Genomic DNA, 21,389 nt, shown 5'->3' with positions numbered 1-21,389 from the left:
TTCAGTCCTGGTTTTTCTTGGTCAGGCTCAAATCTTTTTAATCACACCCGTAACTCGAACTGCAGTTAATATTTTTGTTCTTGGGGACTATTAATGGTTGACTGTGCCATCTCAATATAACATTGTCTTATAGCATTACACTCCACATCTGGAAATCTAAAATTTCTGGAAAATGATGGTCTCATTTCTTGTACATTTGTGAAAACATTCCTGTCTGTATACATTCAAGAAAGTAATTTATTTGCCATTTTTAAATCTACATCCTATGGTTTATGTCTTTTTCTTGTTTGCTTGCCTTTGTGTTGTCTTACAGACATTCACGTTTGTCTACCAAGCCAGTTCAAATGTTCCCACCCGAGCCGCTGCATTCCAGGAATCTTCCGTTGTAATGGGCAGGACAACTGTGGAGAAGGAGAGGATGAGAAGGACTGTCGTAAGTATAGTGAAGTCCTCTTCTTCACAGTGGTTTTCTGCCTTTTAAAACTGTAAAAGGTTAAAAAAAAAAAACCTCTTCTCTTATAGCCGAGGTCACATGTGCTCCCACTCAGTTCCAGTGCGCCATCACCAAACGATGCATTCCTCGCGTCTGGGTGTGTGACCGTGATAATGACTGTGTTGATGGATCTGATGAACCTGCCAACTGCAGTAAGACAACTTCTTATCGTACATCTTTGGCTATTCATTACCGTGTAGAGTTTCACAGATGATTCTTAAGTTTAATGGTTTTGGATATTTTTATATATTTGTTTATTTTTTTGTCTCTAGCCCAGATGACTTGTGGAGTAGATGAGTTTCGTTGTAAAGACTCTGGACGCTGCATCCCTGCTCGCTGGAAGTGCGACAGTGAGGATGACTGCGGCGATGCATCAGATGAACCAAAAGAAGAGTGTGGTGAGAATCTCCACTCATGTAGATCGATGCACTGAGGAGACATTTAGCGCCTGATTCACTAAAGGTTTGCTTATTTAAAAATGTGCGTGAACACTATAGCAGTCTTTAAAAAATGTGCGTGCTGATTTTATGAACACATTGCACTGAGGACTGTTTTTTTTTTTTTCAAAAGCGCTAAATAGCATCTATTGTCCATTTAGCTTGTTTACTTTTGTGAATATGCAATTGTGGCTTTTGTCCAAATCCTAACGGAAATTTAGCGAGTGCTGATAGCGTCTGTATTTTGTGCGTTTGAAACCATGGCGCTGACTGTCTGACAGACTGACAGACTGTTGTTGTTTTCCTACATAGAATTGAAAAACACATATCGGAGTCTGTGTAGGACATCATGGCTGTTGCAGGATGTAAAGCACATGAACACGTTAATACGCCAGCTGTTACAAAAACAGAGAAAAGTCCTATTTCAGACATTTAATTATGATTCCTTTCACAGAGAACTGTGCGTACTGTTGTCTGTGTGTGTTCCATCAGCAGAATGCAGCAGAATTTTTCACTGGTTTGTTGAAATACCTGTTTGCTTTTTATTGCCAGCACGTGAACACACTCAGTTAGGTGGCAGAGATTGTGCGTAACTGAGCACAAGGTGCATACAGTTAAGTGACTGATTGAATTTAATTTAAACCAATTGTGCAAAATCCTCATTTACATGCTGCTATCTAGGTCACGTTATCACTCCCTATCAATTCTCCCTTCCACATTTAGAAAAAATCAACCCAGAAAGCATGGCTTCGTCAACATCTGTTTTTTTTTTTTCCTCAGTCACCTGAATTTCCGGTCCTATAGTTCTTTTTTAAATAATATATTAAATAATATATTTATTGTCATTGTACATTCTTCCTGCATAAAACAAAATTTGATCTCTGCATTGAACCCATTCTAATTACAGTTAGAGACAGTCCAAGCACGAGGACCAGTGGGCAGCCACAGTCAGGCATCCGGGGGCCAACTCCAGATGTAGAGACGTTGCCTTGGTCAGAGGCATGCAGACTCCACACAGAAAGGATGGGAAGCGATCCCATAACCTTGCTGTGAGGCATCAGTGCTAACCACTAAGTCACCGTGCTGCCACATAGCTCGACATCCACGTTTAATTTTTACATGTGTATGAGAAAACCGCTCAAGTTTTTCCGATTTTGCAGGAGTGTGACTATGAAAGTTTGACAAAGTGACATTGGGGTATCAATCTCAACAGGAGAGCTGTGGTGTGACACAGGACTTTGTGGTAGTTAGCACTGCTAGCTGTTAGTGATGTCTATGTTTACTGGTTTGTTGTCTGTAGCTGAACCAATTAAAGAATCAAGAAACATGAATGTGACTATAGGCAGTCTGCTGTTTAATGAGTGTCAGGCCGAACTCATGGTACTTGGAATTATTGAAGCTTGCGAAGCCATGTGAAGCCTGAAGCAGCATTGGACAGCAGGGCAATGTCCTCTGTGGCTGTTGTGTGCTGTTTAAGGAGAAATAAAATCAGCAGTATGCAGTTGTGTTGTGAGGATCTTATTTCTTACTTAGTTTGTCCAGTCTGGTTTACACTTATTAGATGTATTTTTAAAGCTGGCTGGCTCAGTTACAGCACAACTGGAAGAACAGCTGACTGTGCTTCTCTTCAAGATGAGGCAAATAATAATAATGCGCCCCTATGGTGGCCCAGTGTAACTATATGTGGTAGGGAGAATCACACAGTTAGTCTTAGTAAATCATCTGTAAAACTGTCTCCACCCCATCGTGCAAAAAGTTCGATTGGCCAGCCAGTTTAGAACTTGTCATCTGGGTTCTTAGTAAATCAGGCCCATAAAGTTTCTATATTTTGGTGTTCAGCTGGTGTCCTTTCCGTTGAGTCTTCCTGGAATAATATTTTCTGTGACATCTACAGCTGAGAGAACATGTGAGCCGTACCAGTTCCGATGTAAGAACAACCGCTGTGTCCCGGGCCGCTGGCAGTGTGACTATGACAATGACTGTGGGGACAACTCTGATGAAGACAATTGTGGTAAGTGTCACTGTCAGCATGGGAGCAACACTTTCACACTGTAACCTGCCAGTGTTTCTTACTTTACCTCGTCCAGTTTCGGTCGAGGAAGATAGTTTTTCAGGAATTACCAGATTTCCGGATGTGGAGCATACTTCTGTTTATACCAGAAATGTTTCTGTTGGCATGGCAACTATAACTACTAACAAAATTGCCGTACAAATGCTACCCATGGTTAACTTTTGTGTATGTGGTCATGCGTTAGTGGTTAGTGTGAGCATATGCATGCGGCTACTCATGTGCATTGATGACAGTGATAGTTTTTTTTTGTAACTTTGCCTCTGAAGAACTTTGGCTTTAATTCAAGTGATTAAACAAGATTTTCCATTAACCATTAAGGAATTACAGCTATTTGTATACATAGTCCCTTTATTTTCAGAGCCCATACGTAATTGGAAAGAGAAAATTATTTTCAATACAAATAATTGCTTTTGTAGCCTGTTTTCTTTAGTGGCCCTTCACACATAGTACGAATAAGTACAACTCAGGGTTGTTCAACATGATGGTTTAGGGGAAGGATACAAAAGCTATCTTAGAGATTTCAGCTGTCAGTTTCCACTGTGAGGAACATAGTGAGGAAATGGAAGACTACAGGCACAGTACTAGTTAAGGCCCGAAGTGGCAGGCCAAGAAAAATTCCATCATAGTTCCATCATGCTGTGTGGGCGGTGCAGGGAATCTTGTTAAAGTTGAGGGTCACATGGATTCAATATCAGAAGATTCTTGAGAACAATGTTCATGAATCAGTGACAAAGTTGAACTTGCTCCCGGGCTGGATCTTTCAACAAGACAAAGACCCTAAACACTGCTCAAAATCTACTAAGGCATTCATGCAGAGGAACAAGTACAATGTTCTGGAATGGCCATCTCAGTCCCCAGACCTGCATATTATTGAAAATCTGTGGTGTGATTTTAAGCGGGCTGTCCATGCTCGGAAACCAACAAACCTGAGATGTTTTGTCAAGAAGAATTGTCCAAAATACCTTCAACCAGAATCCATACTCTCATTAGAAGCTATAGGAAGCGTTTAGTGGTGGTTTCTGTGTATGTAATGTGTGCACTGAGCCGTCATCCAGCTGTCAGTGTGCTACGATCAGCTGACAGGCACCTCCCTGTGCTGTGTATGATCAGACCTGGCTGTCCGGCCCCCATGTGATCAGATCTGTACATACATATAAGCATTTTATGCAAGTGGGGGGCATGACACACACGCACACGTGTGAGACACATGCACTACATGTGTGTGGGTTTTTACGATTCCACAGTCATGGGGCACTTAGACAGATTTCACATCCAGCTCAACAGTGATTCTCTGCTGACTGTTTTCATGATGATAGTGCGAATGGCCAGATATTTCTAAGTACCAAACGAGTGGTGTTAGATGTTCGAGTGTGTCCGTTGGAATTTGGCTGACACCTGCCGCGAGAGGGTTCGATAGGCTCGCACAGCGCACACTCTGTTTTTCAGCCGCTGGTGTGCCCATATAGTTGTAGCAACAGGTGTATGAGGCCTTCGACACAGCTATGATTTCACACATTTTGCATACGATTCCTGCTTCATGCGCACTTCATGCACAACTTGACCAAATTCGCACTATGTGTGAAGGGGCCCTTAGACAAGTCAGGGAATGGAGACATGAACATTTCCAAGTCACTGAATATGTCTTGGACTTCATTTACTTCAGTCATTAAGAAATACAAACAGTATTGTACTATGTGGTAAATCTGTCTGGAGTAATTAGTTCTCAAAAAGTGAGCGACCGTGCAAGAAGGAAGCTAGTGACAGAAGACACCCAGACAGTTCTGACAGAGTTACACAGTCTGCTTCCATGGCTGTGTTTGGAGAAACTGAAAACTGAAACAGTGTCATTGTCTGCCCTGCTTTTTGGTGTATACTCTTGAAATATTTTTATACTCAATGCATTGTCTTGTAGCCCAATGCTCATTGGTCTGTCACTCACTGGCTTGTATCCTAGTATGTACTTGTTCAGCTCTTAGTCAGCAATTATTGCAAAGACTCCTTGAAAGCATGTGCACTGCCAGAGTAGTATATAGTGTAACTGCCTGGTTAGTAAACACTCACCAAAGGCATGTCCAGTCTTCCATTTCATCAGTCACAGCTTGTTTGGTAAATGGACTGCATTTATATAGCACCTTTTCTATCTGTATCAGAAGCCCAAAGCACTTACAATGATGCCTCGCATTCACATAGACACACTCGATGTCATGGTGCTGCCATTCAAGGCGCCCACTACACACTGGGAGCAACTTGGGGATAAGGGCCATGCCCAAGGGACAGTAGTGATTTTGTGGTCTGGCTGGGTTTTGAAACGCTGCTTCTGCTTCAAATTTTTACCCTGATGGAGCAGAGTAAAACAGGTATCAAGTTGTACTCACTAGGACTACCCTGTTTCAAGATCTTTGAACGTGACTGAAGCTGTTAAGACTATGAACACCCAGAAGTGACCAGGTAATGACACAGATTTGGTGAATTGGGATGAAATTTTTGAACAGCTTGAAAATTTCACCCCGATTTCAAATCTGGTGCCAATGATGGCCGAAACTACTACGTATACCAAGCTTGTTCAAGATTGACAAAAGATGGATCAAGGAGTTACAATGTTGAAATGCTCCCTGATTTGCTATTCTGGAAAAAACAGTGCTCTGTGGAATAGCCCCATTAAAATCACAAGCATTAGGTTAAGGTTGACACCAGATTAAGGTTAGTGTTAGGGTTATCTTAAAGTTAAGGTACACATTAAGTTAAGGTTGGGATTAGACTAAGGTTAGTGTTAGGATCAAGTTAGAGTCCGTGTCTTCTCTTGTATTAGTCATGAACGCGTGTATTTTCATGGATCGGGGTGTACCTTCAAAGATCAGAGAGGACCATTTAGGTGCGATGTGTTTGTGTTGATGTTCCTGAACTGTCACCACTGGTCAATGGACTAATTCCTGTGCCTCGTCTCTAACATGTATGTTTGGCGCCTTTTATCCTGTAAATTGATCCATGCCAAGTCATTGCTAACTGACTGCTTCTGTCTGTCGTGTCTAACTGTATCTCCACTAAATGCATTTCCATTCACTCTCATTTCGGATGCATCTCACCTCACCTGATATTTGTTTCATTCCACACCACCCTGGCATGAGCCAGAGGTAAGTTTCTCCACTTTCATGTATGAACCCCTCCTCCACTGTGTGTGTCTTTTGTGCTTGCTTCCATTATCGGGCCATTATTGCAGCAAAAGTATTTGCAAATGTGTATTTTGATTGGTGTGTGTGTAACCAGAACCAAAAATGTGTGTAAAAAAATAAATAAAAAAATTGTGTGCGTGTGTATTTCAATCTGTGGATCCACATTTGTGGATCTGGTTACACACTCAGATCAAAATACACATCTGCAAATACTTTTGCGACAATAATGATCTCATACTCCATCTAATTCATTGTCTGTGCCATCATACTGTTCCAGTCAACCAACAGTCATTAATTTTGTTTTGTAGTAACACTGCACCGTGTCCCTGTCACCAGTAGATTGCTGCTTTTTAGGGTTTAGTTTCTGTGTTTGAACCCTTGTCTTGTATTTTGTCATGAAGATGAAAACTTTATAACTGACTTGAAGCCGCTCGGCAGCATTGTCACTGACAGCAATGTTGTTTTTTTTTTCTTTCTCTCCCTCTAGTCCCCCGACAATGTTCAGAGAGTGAGTTTGCGTGCACTAATGGCCGCTGTATTGCCGGGAGATGGAAGTGTGATGGAGACCATGACTGCGCTGATGGATCAGATGAGGTAGAGCCATATTTCCTTGGAGACACATTTTTTTGAGTCCCCGGCCCTCTGTAGTGTACAGATATACACACACAACCAGATAAACAATGAAGTGATTCAATCCCATTTTTTGTTTATTCCTGTAACACACATATGACTTCCACCCCCCCCCCACACACACACTCACACACACACTTTTTCTCTTTGGCTCATCCAAAGAAAAACAGCAATGTTTTAAAGTGTAGGTGACACGATATGAACAACAGTTTGAAATTTATCCTTTCTTGGTGCGTAGTCACTGAAGAGATAAATGTTTGGATTTTGAACTGCGCACCACAAAAAAACCAGGAACTTCTTGGCGAGTCCCGACATTGGAGAAGGATGAGGAAGTGACATCAGCAAGAGAACCATTGTCTTAATAGCCCCATTAATTTATGGATTAATTTATGAATTTTTACAGGCTACTGATAGCCCCGTTTCCACCTAGTGGTTCGGGTCAGAACTGCACCGTGTTTTCAGTGTTAGAACGGTTAATTCTTGCCGCCAGAATCCTTTTGATTGGCAGGTGGAAACACTTATATTGAAGAACACGCACTTGCACGGTGTCCGTGGCTTCGCCATTCAACACGGAGGCAAAACTGAGTGTTTTCGTATTATTTTATTTTATTGTTTTGTGGATCATGGCGTAATTTTGTCGAGTGAGACGTTAAGAGCAGATGAGAAACTATGGGAGTCTTTTAACATGCAGAGCAAAGTGGCTCTTATGAGCAAAGACTCGATCCATCAGCCGCAATAACAGACTACAGCTGGCGCTGTACCCTGACACGAAACTCCAGTGTGACAAGTTCCTCGTCATGTTTCTCTGATGTCAAGGACAGTAAAACAAACTTTAAAAAAAAAGATAAAATAAAAAAAATTATCAGTTGATTATGATCACAGAGCTGGGAAAAAGTTTATCATCTCCTGCACACCGAAATTGCCTGCATTATTTATTTTATAATCACCATTCTGTGTTCTGAACTCTGCCAATATCATCACTGTTGTCAGACTGAAGATTTTCCTCCAAGGTTTAGGCTGAGTCTCAATTCTACCCCTTGGCCCTTCCCCTTACCCCTTCCCCTCCGTTTTGCGCGGGCACGAGAGACAGAGGAGTGTCTCAATTCTCTTTTAGTAGCGAGGCGGAGGGGTAGGCGAAGGGCTACAAACCCCTCCATTTGGAGTGAATCTGGATGCACACTCCGTTTGGACGGGTAGGAATCGCTTACTGCTCTCTCAGAAAAAAACAAACATGGCGCCGAAAGAGCCGCACAAATGAAGCGGCTTTCATTACAAATTGCGCTGTTTAGAAAGTTATAACTTGCCAAAAAACTTTACATGCAGTTGTCTATGATAGCAACGTGTGTGCTGCTGGATGCATGTTGTCGTAACATCGCTCGTGCGCTGAGGCGTTATAATGCACATACACACAAGAAAATCATGATAAAGGATAAGCACGTTAAATTTGTATGTTCATAAATCTTTGTATAATATCAACCCCTGCTGTTGGATTTCAAGGTCTGTAACATGTGTGTGTATTTAGTAAACAAACAGGGAGCCCTGAACACACTCGACTCCTAATAAACTTTCAGGCAGAAAATGAGGAGAAGTTTCATCAATGGAAGTAAGTTGGAAAATATATACAGACCCACATGTATATGTGTAACACATAACCTGACGTCCTAATAGACTGCTATTATTTGTCAAGGAAATTTCTAAAGGAAATAGAGCTGGATGCAAAAAATGGGAGAATTTGAAAAAGAAATATTAACCGAACGAGATGCAGCCCAAAACATACATACAGGTGCTGGTCATATAATTAGAATATCATGAAAAAGTTGATTTATTTCAGTAATTCCTTTCAAAAAGTGAAACTTGTATAATGTATACATTCATTGCACACAGACTGATATATTTCAAATGTTTATTTATTTTAAATAAACTGTTTTCCTGTTTTATCATTAGTATTTTATATGATTGTGTGTCTTTTTTATTATTTTTATTATTTTACTTCTTTTCCTTATTTATGTTTTAAAATTTTTTTATTGTGTTTTAATCTTATTTCATTTTATTCTGCTTTTAAATGATGTTTGTGAAGCGCCTTGAGGCGATTAGTCGTGATTTGGCGCTATATAAATTAATAAATTATTATCATAAATTATTTTAATTACTAATTCATTAATTACTAATCAATCAATTAATGATTAATCAAATAATATTAATTATTATTATTGATTCATTACTAGTATCATTAACATTAATAAATTACTAATCAATTAATTATTATACTATTAATTATTATTATTATTATAAATTACAAATTAATTAAATTAATTAACATGACATGATTGCAATGCGTCAAAGAAATCTGCGACTTCTTCTATTTCTTTGCATTGACGCAGAAAGGCGAGAAAATAAAAAGAGCAAACAGGCTACTGCAACAAGTTGCATTTCGGTTGCCATGTTAACAAACAGTGAAGACGGCAGTTTGACATGGGCAGTTTTTTTTTTCTCCTAAGGCGGAGGGGTGTCTCAGTTCATAGGGCTAGAGGCATACCCCTTCACCTTACCCCTTGTTTTAAAGGGGTAGGCGTAGGGGTAGGGGTAGGGCCAAGGGGAAGGGGTACAAAAGAGAATTGAGATTGGGGGTTAGTCTCCCTCACTGTGGTCTAAATAAGGCTCAAAACCATAAGGCTGTGTCCTACACAGCTGCTTCAGAAAATCCTTCAGACTGGACTTTAAAAAAAAAAAGCTCCACACTAGAAAAAAAAATTGTCTGTAAACAGCTCGGCCTCTGCTGTGTTTGCAATTGATTTGGGCTTGAATCAGCAGGTCCCATTCTGGTGATGACATAGCAACAATATGGCCTCGGCTGAGGGCTGAAATAGAGCGCAGGCTTCAGACAGCTGTTGTTTATCCTTCACCTGCACACTTATCGACTTTTATTGTTCAGGATTTTTTAAAATATCAGAATTTCAGCATTTTTAGTGATTATTTGTGCACATTTTTTGGTGTCAGCTACACTTTAAATTGCTACTGATTATCCAGGAAGTAAGTTATGACCTTATGTCTGTACGATTCTAATTTTGAAAGAAAAGCTTGGGAAAATAAATCCTTGGTTGTCATTCATTGTTTGTCTTCAGCATGACTGTGACCTCAAGTGTGATAATGACCAGTTCCAGTGTAAGAACGGTCACTGTATCCCAATCCGCTGGCGGTGCGACGCTGATGCAGACTGCATGGATGGCAGTGACGAGGAGAATTGTGGAACTGCTGGTGAGTATGGATATTTGTCTCTGTGCATTTATAGACAAACAAACTTTTTTAGTCCATGAGCCAGTCATCAGTTTGGCCTAATCGGTACCACTTAAGGTGACAAAACGACACTTAGAATCCATCTTCCCTCAGTGTACCATGGTATACCCACAAACGTAGTACAGCCATCCCAGGGTGGCAGCTGTAGCCAGGTAGGGGTCAGTGAAGAATGGCACAGAGGTTAAAATGTAAAAATGCACCAATCACGTTGAAAACTATACCACATTATTTGTCTTATCATAACTATTCCAAAAAGGTATAGTTTGGACTATCTGTGACTGAATGTTCTGGAGTTATGGGGTAAAAACAGCAAAAATGGTGACAAAGGTCAGTTTCAGTTTGTACAGGGGTCAAAAGTTAAAGTTGTTCCAATTGCAGTAAAAAAAATATGCAAATTATTGGTTGAAATAAAAGGATTAATAAATGGAATAGTTTTGACTGTGTTGAATGTTTGGTCTCCAAAGTAAAGGTCAAACAAGGTTGATGTCCATTGGATTCTATGACGTGTGACATATGTTACCCTGTAACATGATAACTAAGCATTTCATTTCATTTATTTATACAGGAAAAGGTTAAAAAGCACAATTGCACATTACCCCAGGCCTGACTCAGTAACACTGTTTTACAGCAGGTTCCTGTTTTACGCACAAACCGACACACAAACAAACATTTCATTCAATCATTTGGACACCTAACATGTACAGCATATAATCATAAAATGATCAGTCAAATAAGAGAGGTAGATCAGTGGTTACACGAGTAACTATTCATTAAATCGTCTCTATAGGTTTTTTAAATAGTATCTCTGAGCTGATAGCATGACAGATGGTGCAAACTATTCCTTTTTAGAACCCTATTAACCCAAACAATAATTTGCTGTAATACATTTTTGTGTAGGTTATGGTACCCTAAGGCTGGATTCTAAGTGTTGTTTCATCACCTTAAGTGGTACAGAAAACCTGCTTGGCCCATGGACTATTTTATTTTGCTCGGGGTGCCCACAGCAAATCTCATCCAATCTGGCACAAGTTTTCTGGCCCTCCTGACACAACTGCATATTACATGGAGCTTATGGCCTCCATGTATGGCCTTGCCTTACAATATATAGCGCCTTGGGGCAACTGTTTTTTGTGATTTGGCGCTATATAAATAAAATTGATTGATTGATTGAGCATGGTCTTGAACCAGAAAGGTTCCATTTGCAAACACACTAACAACTTGCACTATCACACTGTCACACAATATTAAAATAAATCTTTAAACGTGGTTGCATCCCTGTATTTTCGAAATTATAAAGTGTGTAATTTCTGGAAAGTTGAATAAACATGAGTTCTGTTAACATGTGCACTCTCATATGAATCATCTATTTCCTGCCAGAGTGCTTTAACAGAACTTTTATTTTGGTTGACACAAAGGAGATTTTTCATTTTTTGCACTCCACATCAAAGACTTCTCCAAGAATACCCGACCACAGTTGGATGTGGGGGTTTTTTGTTCTGTTTTGTTTTTGGACATATTTTTATCAGTGAGTGCCTTCTTGCAATCAAGTATTCCCAGACTTTACTAGTATAGATTCCAGGACACAAAACCGTTTCTGTGTTGGTTGTTGAGGAATCCTGAAAACAAACAAAAACACACACACACACATAACATAACTTCCTTTGTGGTGGTAATTAAACACAAACGTGGTAATGTGAGCTATCACCTTAGGCATTTGTGCCAGAACTTCTAAGTGTTAAATTCCACATGATGCCAATGACTGCTAAGGTTTTAATGCAAACACCCTCCTGTGCGTTTTGTCAGCGGAGCGTCACTGCCCTCTGGATGAGTTCCAGTGTAACAACACTTTGTGCAAACCCCTCGCTTGGAAGTGTGACGGAGAGGACGACTGCGGAGACAACTCTGATGAGAACCCTGAGGAATGCAGTAAGTGTAGCGCCCAGTGCGACAAATCCTCTTCTCTTCATCTTTTGTCATTTCCTACCCCATCTTGACATTTTCTCTTTCTTCTACTTTGTTCTTGCTTCACCCATTAGGGAAGTTCCAGTGTCCACCCACTAGGGCTTTCCGCTGTCGAAACGACCGTGTGTGTTTGCAGATCTCAAAGCGATGTGATGGCGTGAACAACTGCGGCGACGGTTCTGATGAGCTGGCCTGCCGTAAGTTTTTCAGCGGTCAGGCGTCATGGGATTGGGTTGATGCGTGTGTTTACGGTGTTGTGTATTCACAGCGGTCACGCCTGCCGTAAGTTTTTCAGCGGTCAGGCGTCATGGGATTGGGTTGATGCGTGTGTTTACGGTGTTGTGTATTCACAGCGGTCACTCCAGCTGTTCCCACATGTGAGAAGGATGAGTTCTTGTGTGCTAATGGCAGGTGCATTAGCTCCACCTTGCGCTGCAACTTTTTCAATGACTGCGAGGACTACGGCTCTGATGAGATCAGCTGCAAGACAGGTGAGGGGCGTGTGACAGAAGTTTACCTCCTCACAACTGACCACAGACGGACAGTCTCATCTGTTTACTTTAAATCCGTTGACTCAACGTTGTGTTGTTGCATTTCCATGTTCAGACGCCAAACTGAACGACTGCAGGAGCAACAGGACTCAGTGTGGAGATGGAGACGAGGCACATTGTTTCATCAACGGCACAGACTCCTTCTGCTCCTGCAAACCGGGTTTCCGCAAAACAGGGCATCACACCTGTGGAGGTAGAGCTGCCCAGAACGCTGCAGCTGTTACTGTGAATGATTCACATTGTGCTCTGTGAAACAGATGAGTGTAGCTTTGATCTGCATCTGTTGTTTTCTGGTTTTCTTTTATTTTTAGATAAGAATGAGTGTCGGCAGTTTGGTGTGTGTTCCCACATCTGCAACAACACCAAAGGTTCCTACAAGTGCAGCTGCCATAAATACTTCACCAGGATCAATGACACCTGCAAAGCTGACAGTGAGGACCAAAACTGCTTCTCCTCTAAACTGTTTGTCCCGCCATATCACTCTTTTTTCTTCTCCTCTCATCATCTATACCACAATTCTCTAAAGCCCAAATCCATGTGTTTATGTTTGTCAGAAAAAAAGGAAAAATCTTTTGGGGGGGGGATGGGAGGTGGAATTTCAGCTTGATTAGAATGGATTTATCTACAGGGATTGTGCTAGTTCATACAATAAATATCTGTCTTCTTTTCAGGCATGAACAGCAGTCGACAAATTCTCTACATTGCTGATGACAATGAAATTCGCAGCCTGGACCCCGGCATGCCTAACTGGCGCTATGAGCAGACCTTCCAAGGCGATGCCAGCGTTCGGATAGATGCAATGGACCTCCACGTTAAGACCAACCGTATCTTCTGGACCAACTGGCACACTGGACGCATCTCCTCCTATGAACTTCCAGGTCCATCTACATCCTCCTCTTCAGGGACGTCATCTAACTCACACCGCAACCGGCGGCAGAGCGAGGGCAGGATCACTAACCTGCAGGTGAGGCTGCTTCAAGACAACCAGCATGTCAAGAGAAGTCTGCTCACTTAGATTCATCAAACTTGTTGGTCTTACAAAAGCCTCTTCTCACTTCCAGATCAAAGAGCTAAAGATGCCCCGTGGTATCGCAGTGGACTGGGTTGCTGGTAACCTGTACTGGACAGACTCTGGACGAGATGTCATTGAAGTGGCTCAGATGTCAGGCCAGAATTGCAAGACCATCATCTCTGGCATGATCGATGAGCCTTATGCCATTGTTGTAGATCCACAGAGGGGGTGAGATAGTATTTGATGGCTGTTACGGGCACTTCTGTCATGATTTATGTGCGAACGTGCATTCTAACTCTACTTTTTCCTTCAGTACAATGTACTGGGCAGACTGGGGAAACCATCCTAAAATTGAGACCGCTGCCATGGACGGCACTTTGAGACAAACGCTTGTGCACGAGAACATCCAGTGGCCCACAGGTCAGTAGTGTGGAAGCAATGCAGGGTCTCTGTAGACACAAAAATGCTGAGTTATTAACAAATAAATCAAGTTTCTAATTAACAACCTGTGTCTGACCTTGTCACTGTCGCACAGATCAGTTCATTGGGTGTGTCACACAGAGGGAGTTCAGATATAGACTTCTGTGACATATGTCCCTGACATCTAAAATGAGCCGTTTACTCCCTAAATTGATCTTACTGCAAGAGAACTTGCACATGCATAGTCATAGAATTGTGGAATTTTGAGGCAGGATAATGTGAAAGCCCAACCATATTTAAAAGTAAAAGGCAGATTAAAACAGTTCTTGCACAATAGGACCCCTTTAATACTAAACAGTGCCTAATGATGTTTTTGGCTATACTCACAGTCCACTGTACACATAGCTGTGTAAAACAAAAGTTATTCTGCTAAACATATGTACAGAGAAAAGTAATAAATGACTAAATATCCCAAGTGATCACCATTTTGCAGAAAATAAAAATAAATAAATGTTCTTCTTAAATGTCCTCATTCTTGATTTCTATTCCAGTAGAGTATTATTACAACCCCTGGCAAAAATTATGGAATTACCGGCCTCGGAGGATGTTCATTCAGTTGTTTAATTTTGTAGAAAAAAAGCAGATCACAGACATAACACAAAACTAAAGTCATTTCAAATGGCAACTTTCTGGCTTTAAGAAACACTGTAAGAAATCAGGAAAAAAAAATTGTGGCAGTCAGTAACGGTTACTTTTTTTAGACCAAGCAGAGGGAAAAAAAAATATGGAATCACTCAATTCTGAGGAAAAAATTATGGAATCATGAAAAACAAAAGAACGCTCCAACACATCACTAGTATTTTGTTGCACCACCACTGGCTTTTATAACAGCTTGCAGTCTCTGAGGCATGGACTTAATGAGTGACAAACAGTACTCTTCATCAATCTGGCTCCAACTTTCTCTGATTGCTGTTGCCAGATCAGCTTTGCAGGTTGGAGCCTTGTCATGGACCATTTTCTTCAACTTCCACCAAAGATTTTCAATTGGATTAAGATCCGGACTATTTGCAGGCCATGACATTGACCCTATGTGTCTTTTTGCAAGGAATGTTTTCACAGTTTTTGCTCTATGGCAAGATGCATTATCATCTTGAAAATGATTTCATCATCTCCAAACATCCTTTCAATTGATGGGATAAGAAAAGTGTCCAAAATATCAATGTAAACTTGTGGATTTATTGATGATGTAATGACAGCCATCTCCCCAGTGCCTTTACCTGACATGCAGCCCCATATCATCAATGACTGTGGAAATTTACATGTTCTCCTCAGGCAGTCATCTTTATAAATCTCTTTGGAATGGCACCAAACAAAAGTTCCAGCATCATCACCTTGCCCATTGCAGATTCGAGATTCATCACTGAATATGACTTTCATCCAGTCATCCACAGTCCACGACTGCTTTTGCTTAGCCCATTGTAACCATGTTTTTTTCTGTTTAGGTGTTAATGATGGCTTTCGTTTAGCTTTTCTGTATGTAAATCCCATTTCCTTTAGGTGGTTTCTTACAGTTCGGTCACAGACGTTGACTCCTGTTTCCTCGCATTCGTTCCTCATTTGTTTTGTTGTGCATTTTCGATTTTTGAGACATACTGTTTTAAGTTTTCTGTCTTGACGCTTTGATGTCTTCCTTGGTCTACCAGTATGTTTGCCTTTAACAACCTTCCCATGTTGTTTGTATTTGGTCCAGAGTTTAGACACAGCTGACTGTGAACAACCAACATCTTTTGCAACATTGCATGATGATTTACCCTCTTTTAAGAGTTTGATAATCCTCTCCTTTGTTTCAATTGACATCTCTCGTGTTGGAGCCATGACTCATGTCAGTCCACTTGGTGCAACAGCTCTCCAAGGTGTGATCACTCCTTTTTGGATGCAACCTAATGAGCAGATCTGATTTGATGCAGGTGTTAGTTTTGGGGATGAAAATTTACAGGGTGATTCCATAATTGATTCCTCAGAATTGAGTGAGTCCATATTTTTTTCCCTCTGCTTGGTCTAAAAAAGTAACCGTTACTGACTGCCACAGTTATTTTTCCTGATTTATTATAGTGTTTCTTAAAGCCAGAAAGTTGCCATTTGAAATGACTTTAGTTTTGTGTCATGTCTGTGATCTGCTTTTTTTCTACAAAATGAAAAACTGAATGAACATCCTCCGAAGGCCGGTGATTCCATAATTATTGCCAGGGGTTGTATTACCGTGTGTGACATTCTCCATTATGTTGATTTACAGTTTTGACTTGAGGGTGATAAATGTTAACCATTGCCTAGTTTTCAGATTCCTATGTGAATTCTGAGCTTTCTAAATAAATGCTGATTTGACTTAACAGACACCATCACACCAAAATACTACAATTTGCTCTGAGTGCTTCTATTTGTAATACATTCATGAGAGAAATTGTAATTGTTTTCCAAATCAATGTACGTACCTGCGTCAATGTAAGTACCACAGTCAGGAGAAATGTGTTATGCATGTATTTGCTTCAGCTGAAGAGCAACAGGTCGGTGTCCCGGCTCTGTTTTTCTGGTAGAGTTAGAATGAAACTGAAGTATGTCCTGACCAACACCCAGGTGCAGCTGTGTGACAAATTTAAAAGGAAAAGATGCAGATATGCACACAATTAATATGTACTTCAGTTAACTGATTTCTCTCAGGAAAGCCACTTAAACATGCATGTTTATCTCCAACAGTTCTCCACTTTTTATTAAAAGGGATTTTTATGTTCAGCGGTGTGTTTTTCATTAACCAGTTTGCATTGTTCCTCTCCAGGTTTGGCTGTGGATTACTTCAACGAGCGTCTGTACTGGGCAGATGCTAAACTCTCAGTCATCGGCAGTGTTCGTCTGGACGGTTCTGACCCTGTCGTTGCCATTTCTGGCATCAAAAACAGTTGAGTTCTGTCCATACTAATCTATTTTCTTGGTCAGATGTAAAAAAAAAAAATCAGTTTTCAGGCATTAACATGTTGCCTGCCTTCCTTTTTGTTTTCTTTTTCTCACTTGCAGACCTCCTCCATCCATTTAGTATCGATATCTTTGAGGACTACATATATGGGGTCACATATGTCAACAACATCGTTTTCCGTGTCAACAAGTTTGGCAAAGGCCACACAGAAAATCTCACCACAGGCATCAACCACGCGACCGACATCGTCCTGTACCACCGCTACAAGCAACCGGAAAGTGAGTTTAAATATTCATTCCATTAAAACAATGTAAAAACATTCATTATTTGTTTGATATAACGGCTAAAATGCATCCTTGTCATTTGATATTTTATTAATTTATAAACAACAGAAAAGGGACTTACATTTTGGTGTTCCACTGCTGCTAAAGTCCAAATTGTGACGTGTAGTCCAGTGATGCAGTGCACTGACTTTGGACTTCCATTAAAAAAAAGACTTTGTGTAGTTCCTTAGTCCAGCCAAAAATCACATCAGCTTTTCATCTGAACAGCTCTTCATGCATCCAGATGGCTTACAGCGGAGTAGATTGTGTGTGTGTGTGTGTGTGCGTTACAATAACTAGCATCGTCACTTAGCTCAATCAAATCGACAACAATTACAAAAAAAGACTGTACTCCTCAGTGCAGCGAAAAAAAAATCACGTGAAAAATTAGTCCAGCTTTTCATTCTAACTTCCTGCAAACAGCCTGCAAATGCGTGGGTGCACGTGTGTGCGCATGTGTGTAGGTGTGTGCATGTGTGCACGTGCATGTGTGTGTGCAGAGTGCAATGATACCAAACGTATGGAACCAAATTTGCACTCTAAATGGAACCACATTGCACTCTAAATGCAGTGCAACACAAATGGGACAAATAATCCATGTCATGTGACATACAAAGCACCAATCAAATGACAAGGATCCACTTAGCCATTATGTAATACTTTATATACAGTAGTGTTCAGAATAATAGTAGTGCTATGTGACTAACAAGATTAATCCAGGTTTTGAGTATATTTCTTATTGTTACATGGGAAACAAGGTACCAGTAGATTCAGTAGATTCTCACAAATCCAACAAGACCAAGCATTCATGATATGCACACTCTTAAGGCTATAAGATTGGGCTATTAGTAAAAAAAAAGTAGAAAAGGGGGTGTTCACAATAATAGTAGCATCTGCTGTTGACGCTACAAACTCAAAACTTTTATGTTCAAACTGCTTTTTTAGCAATCCTGTGAATCACTAAACTAGTATTTAGTTGTATAACCACAGTTTTTCATGATTTCTTCACATCTGCGAGGCATTAATTTTGTTGGTTTGGAACCAAGATTTTGCTCGTTTAATAGTGTGCTTGGGGTCATTGTCTTGTTGAAACACCCATTTCAAGGGCATGACCTCTATAGCATAAGGCAACATGACCTCTTCAAGTATTTTGACATATCCAAACTGATCCATGATACCTGGTATGCGATATATAGGCCCAACACCATAGTAGGAGAAACATACCCATATCATGATGCTTCACTGTCTTCACTGTGAACTGTGGCTTGAATTCAGAGTTTGAGGGTCATCACAGCCCTTGGACCCAAAAAGAACAATTTTACTCTCATCAGTCCACAAAATATTCCTCCATTTCTCTTTAGGCCAGTTGATGTGTTCGTTGGCAAATTGTAACCTCTTCTGCACGTCTTTTATTTAACAGAGGGACTTTGCGAGGGAATCTTGCAAATAAATTAGCTTCACACAGGCTTCTTCTAACTGTCACAGCACTTACAGGTAACTCCAGACTGTCTTTGATCATCCTGGAGCTGATCAATGGGTAAGCCTTTGCCATTCTGGTTATTCTTCTATCCATTTTGATGGTTGTTTTCCATTTTCTTCCACGCGTCTGTTTTTTTTTTGTCTATTTTAAAGCATTGGAGATCATTGTAGATGAACAGCCTATAATTTTTTGCACTTGCGTATAAGTTTTCCCCTCTCCAGTCAACTTTTTAATCAAACTACGCTGTTCTTCTGAACAATGTCTTGAATGTCCCATTTTCCTCAGGCTTTCAAAGAGAAAAGCATGTTCAACAGGTGCTGGCCTCATCCTTAAATACGGGACACCTGATTCACACCTGTTTGTTCCACAAAACTGACAAACTCACTGACTGAATGCCACACTACTATTATTGTGAACACCCCTTTTTCTACTTTTTTTTTACTAATAGCCCAATTTCATAGCCTTAAGAGTGTGCATATCATGAATGCTTGGTCTTGTTGGATTTGTGAGAATCTACTGAATCTACTGGTACCTTGTTTCCCATGTAACAATAAGAAATATACTCAAAACCTGGATTAATCTTTTTAGTCACATAACACTACTATTATTCTGAACACTAATGTAGATGGGATTCCATTATCCTCCAAACTGCACAATTTGAAGTAATGAATTGAAAATACGCTTAGTGGAAACTCATCTGTATCAGAAAAACTGTCAAATATTGCAAAAGGTTTTTTACGTGTACAGGTGAATTGAGAAAGCCTTATTTTGCAAAAATTCAATGTATTTCTTCTATTACAGGTCACGTGACATTCTAAAATACCATTCAACCAATTAATGGAAGCGCTTTTATTTTGCTGTTGGTTGTGTTTTATCAACTGTTTTGAACATTTTCCAAGCTTCTGTGATAACATCACAGCTGTTGTGTCATCATTGTGTTTACCTGCAGCAAGCAAGTTGTGGTTATTTACAGTAAACAGTGTTTTCACCAATGAAATGCACACTTTTTATTGCACGTGTGAGACTGCCTTTAAACACACTGACTGCTGTCACCTTGTGGCCAAAAGAACACAACCTGCGAAGATGGGCCAGACTCAACAGTCTGACCCTGTGGTGTTATTATTTATTTAACAGTCTGTAGGTGATCATGGTAGCAAGCAAACAAACAGACAGGTGCAAATTTATGATCATGTGACATGACTTTATTATTCCTAATGTCTTTGTCAGTGACAAACCCATGTGACAGGAAGAAGTGTGAGTGGTTGTGTCTGCTCAGCCCCAGTGGACCAGTGTGCACGTGTCCGAACAACTACGTTGCCGACAACGGGACATGTGTGGAGAGACAGAGTCCCACACAGTCACCATTCTGTAAGAGTGAACCCATACACACACAAACACACACACAGAACTGATGCAGGCTGTTCACACACAGCATGACAGCAACTGCAATTATATTGGTAAATATAGTAGTTTTGTGTTGTTGCTTTACCAGGAAAATTCAAATTTTGCCAGTCACAGAAATATTATCCAAAAACATGCACCTGTTACTATGATTCAGATTATACTGTGCATTGAGAAATTACTCACAACACTTCACTTTTTCCACATTTTGTTACATGTTGGTTACAGCCTTATTCCAAAATGGATGAAATTCATTTTTTTCCTTAAAATTGCACTCACAATACCCCAGAATGACCCTCAAATTGGGTTCGGTGCTTCCTGTTTCCACTGATCATCCTTGTGATGTTTCTACAGCTTAATAGGGCAGCACAGTCTCGTTTGAACCCCTACGTGATATTGTCGTATTTGACCACATCTGGGGACAGCCGGCACTAACATGGGAGAGAATCCCCGGGCAGAGTGCAGGAGTTTCAGCACAAACCATTCAACCTGGCTCTGTAAAATTAAAAGCATACTTGCTGTCACCTAGCAGACCTGCCGGTTTAAGACGTGACAGTTTAAAATGGTTTCCACTGAAACCCCCATCCTCTGAGTGGTTTGTGCTGACGCTCCCACACTCTGTCCGGGTATTAGTCTCTCCCCATAAACACCGTCAATTCTAATGGGAAAATGGTGTATTGTTTTTGGTTGCAGTCACCGAAGCAGTCACCAAAACTGCAGTTTGTTTTTTTTTTCTGTCCCAGTGGAGAAGGGAAGACGATAACAAGGTGTGTTAATTGTTATGTTCATGTTATTGTGTTTAAAATGTGATGTCGGCTCATGTTGACAATAAGAGCAAAAGCTGTTCATTTTGCTGCAGCTGCTCTTTATAGATCATCCACATATGCATGTGGCCCTATATGAATGGTATATGCAAGTAGACTGTGATAAATAACAAATGTAGCCGAAGTGCAACTTCAGGATGAGCCACAGTGACGCCGATGGCCTGTCAGTATTAATGCAACTGATATTTAGTTAAATTATTGGGTGCTATGTTAGAGTTGTCTTCTTTGGACATTTTTTTAAATCAACAGATACTGTCCAAGCTGTTGATCCTGGCCACCATTACGTTGTTTCGACGAGATCGGTTTTCTTTGTTTGTAGGAAGATGTGTTGATGTCTCCACAATGATCCCTGCAGT

At 40.5% G+C, this 21,389-nt stretch overlaps 1 protein-coding gene across 1 annotated transcript in view; it reads left to right on the top strand.

The window, feature by feature from the left end:
• Positions 1 to 21,389, top strand: part of lrp1ab (low density lipoprotein receptor-related protein 1Ab) — a 408,853-nt gene that overhangs the window by 357,964 nt on the left and 29,500 nt on the right. Inside the window, exons 65-81 of the mRNA XM_034172428.1 lie at positions 314 to 433; positions 523 to 645; positions 766 to 891; positions 2,825 to 2,941; positions 6,659 to 6,765; positions 9,924 to 10,056; positions 11,899 to 12,021; positions 12,132 to 12,254; positions 12,411 to 12,548; positions 12,664 to 12,801; positions 12,920 to 13,039; positions 13,280 to 13,572; positions 13,670 to 13,848; positions 13,934 to 14,040; positions 16,871 to 16,990; positions 17,107 to 17,283; positions 20,036 to 20,176. Of these exons, the coding sequence (XP_034028319.1) occupies positions 314 to 433; positions 523 to 645; positions 766 to 891; positions 2,825 to 2,941; positions 6,659 to 6,765; positions 9,924 to 10,056; positions 11,899 to 12,021; positions 12,132 to 12,254; positions 12,411 to 12,548; positions 12,664 to 12,801; positions 12,920 to 13,039; positions 13,280 to 13,572; positions 13,670 to 13,848; positions 13,934 to 14,040; positions 16,871 to 16,990; positions 17,107 to 17,283; positions 20,036 to 20,176 (2,385 nt within the window). The remainder of the gene's footprint in view (positions 1 to 313; positions 434 to 522; positions 646 to 765; positions 892 to 2,824; positions 2,942 to 6,658; positions 6,766 to 9,923; positions 10,057 to 11,898; positions 12,022 to 12,131; positions 12,255 to 12,410; positions 12,549 to 12,663; positions 12,802 to 12,919; positions 13,040 to 13,279; positions 13,573 to 13,669; positions 13,849 to 13,933; positions 14,041 to 16,870; positions 16,991 to 17,106; positions 17,284 to 20,035; positions 20,177 to 21,389) is intronic.

Source organism: Thalassophryne amazonica, chromosome 6 (assembly GCF_902500255.1).
Source record: "Thalassophryne amazonica chromosome 6, fThaAma1.1, whole genome shotgun sequence".
Classification (NCBI taxonomy): domain Eukaryota; kingdom Metazoa; phylum Chordata; class Actinopteri; order Batrachoidiformes; family Batrachoididae; genus Thalassophryne; species Thalassophryne amazonica.
The sequence above is the reverse complement of the archived record's forward strand: the minus strand, read 5'-3'. Positions and strand labels throughout refer to the sequence as shown.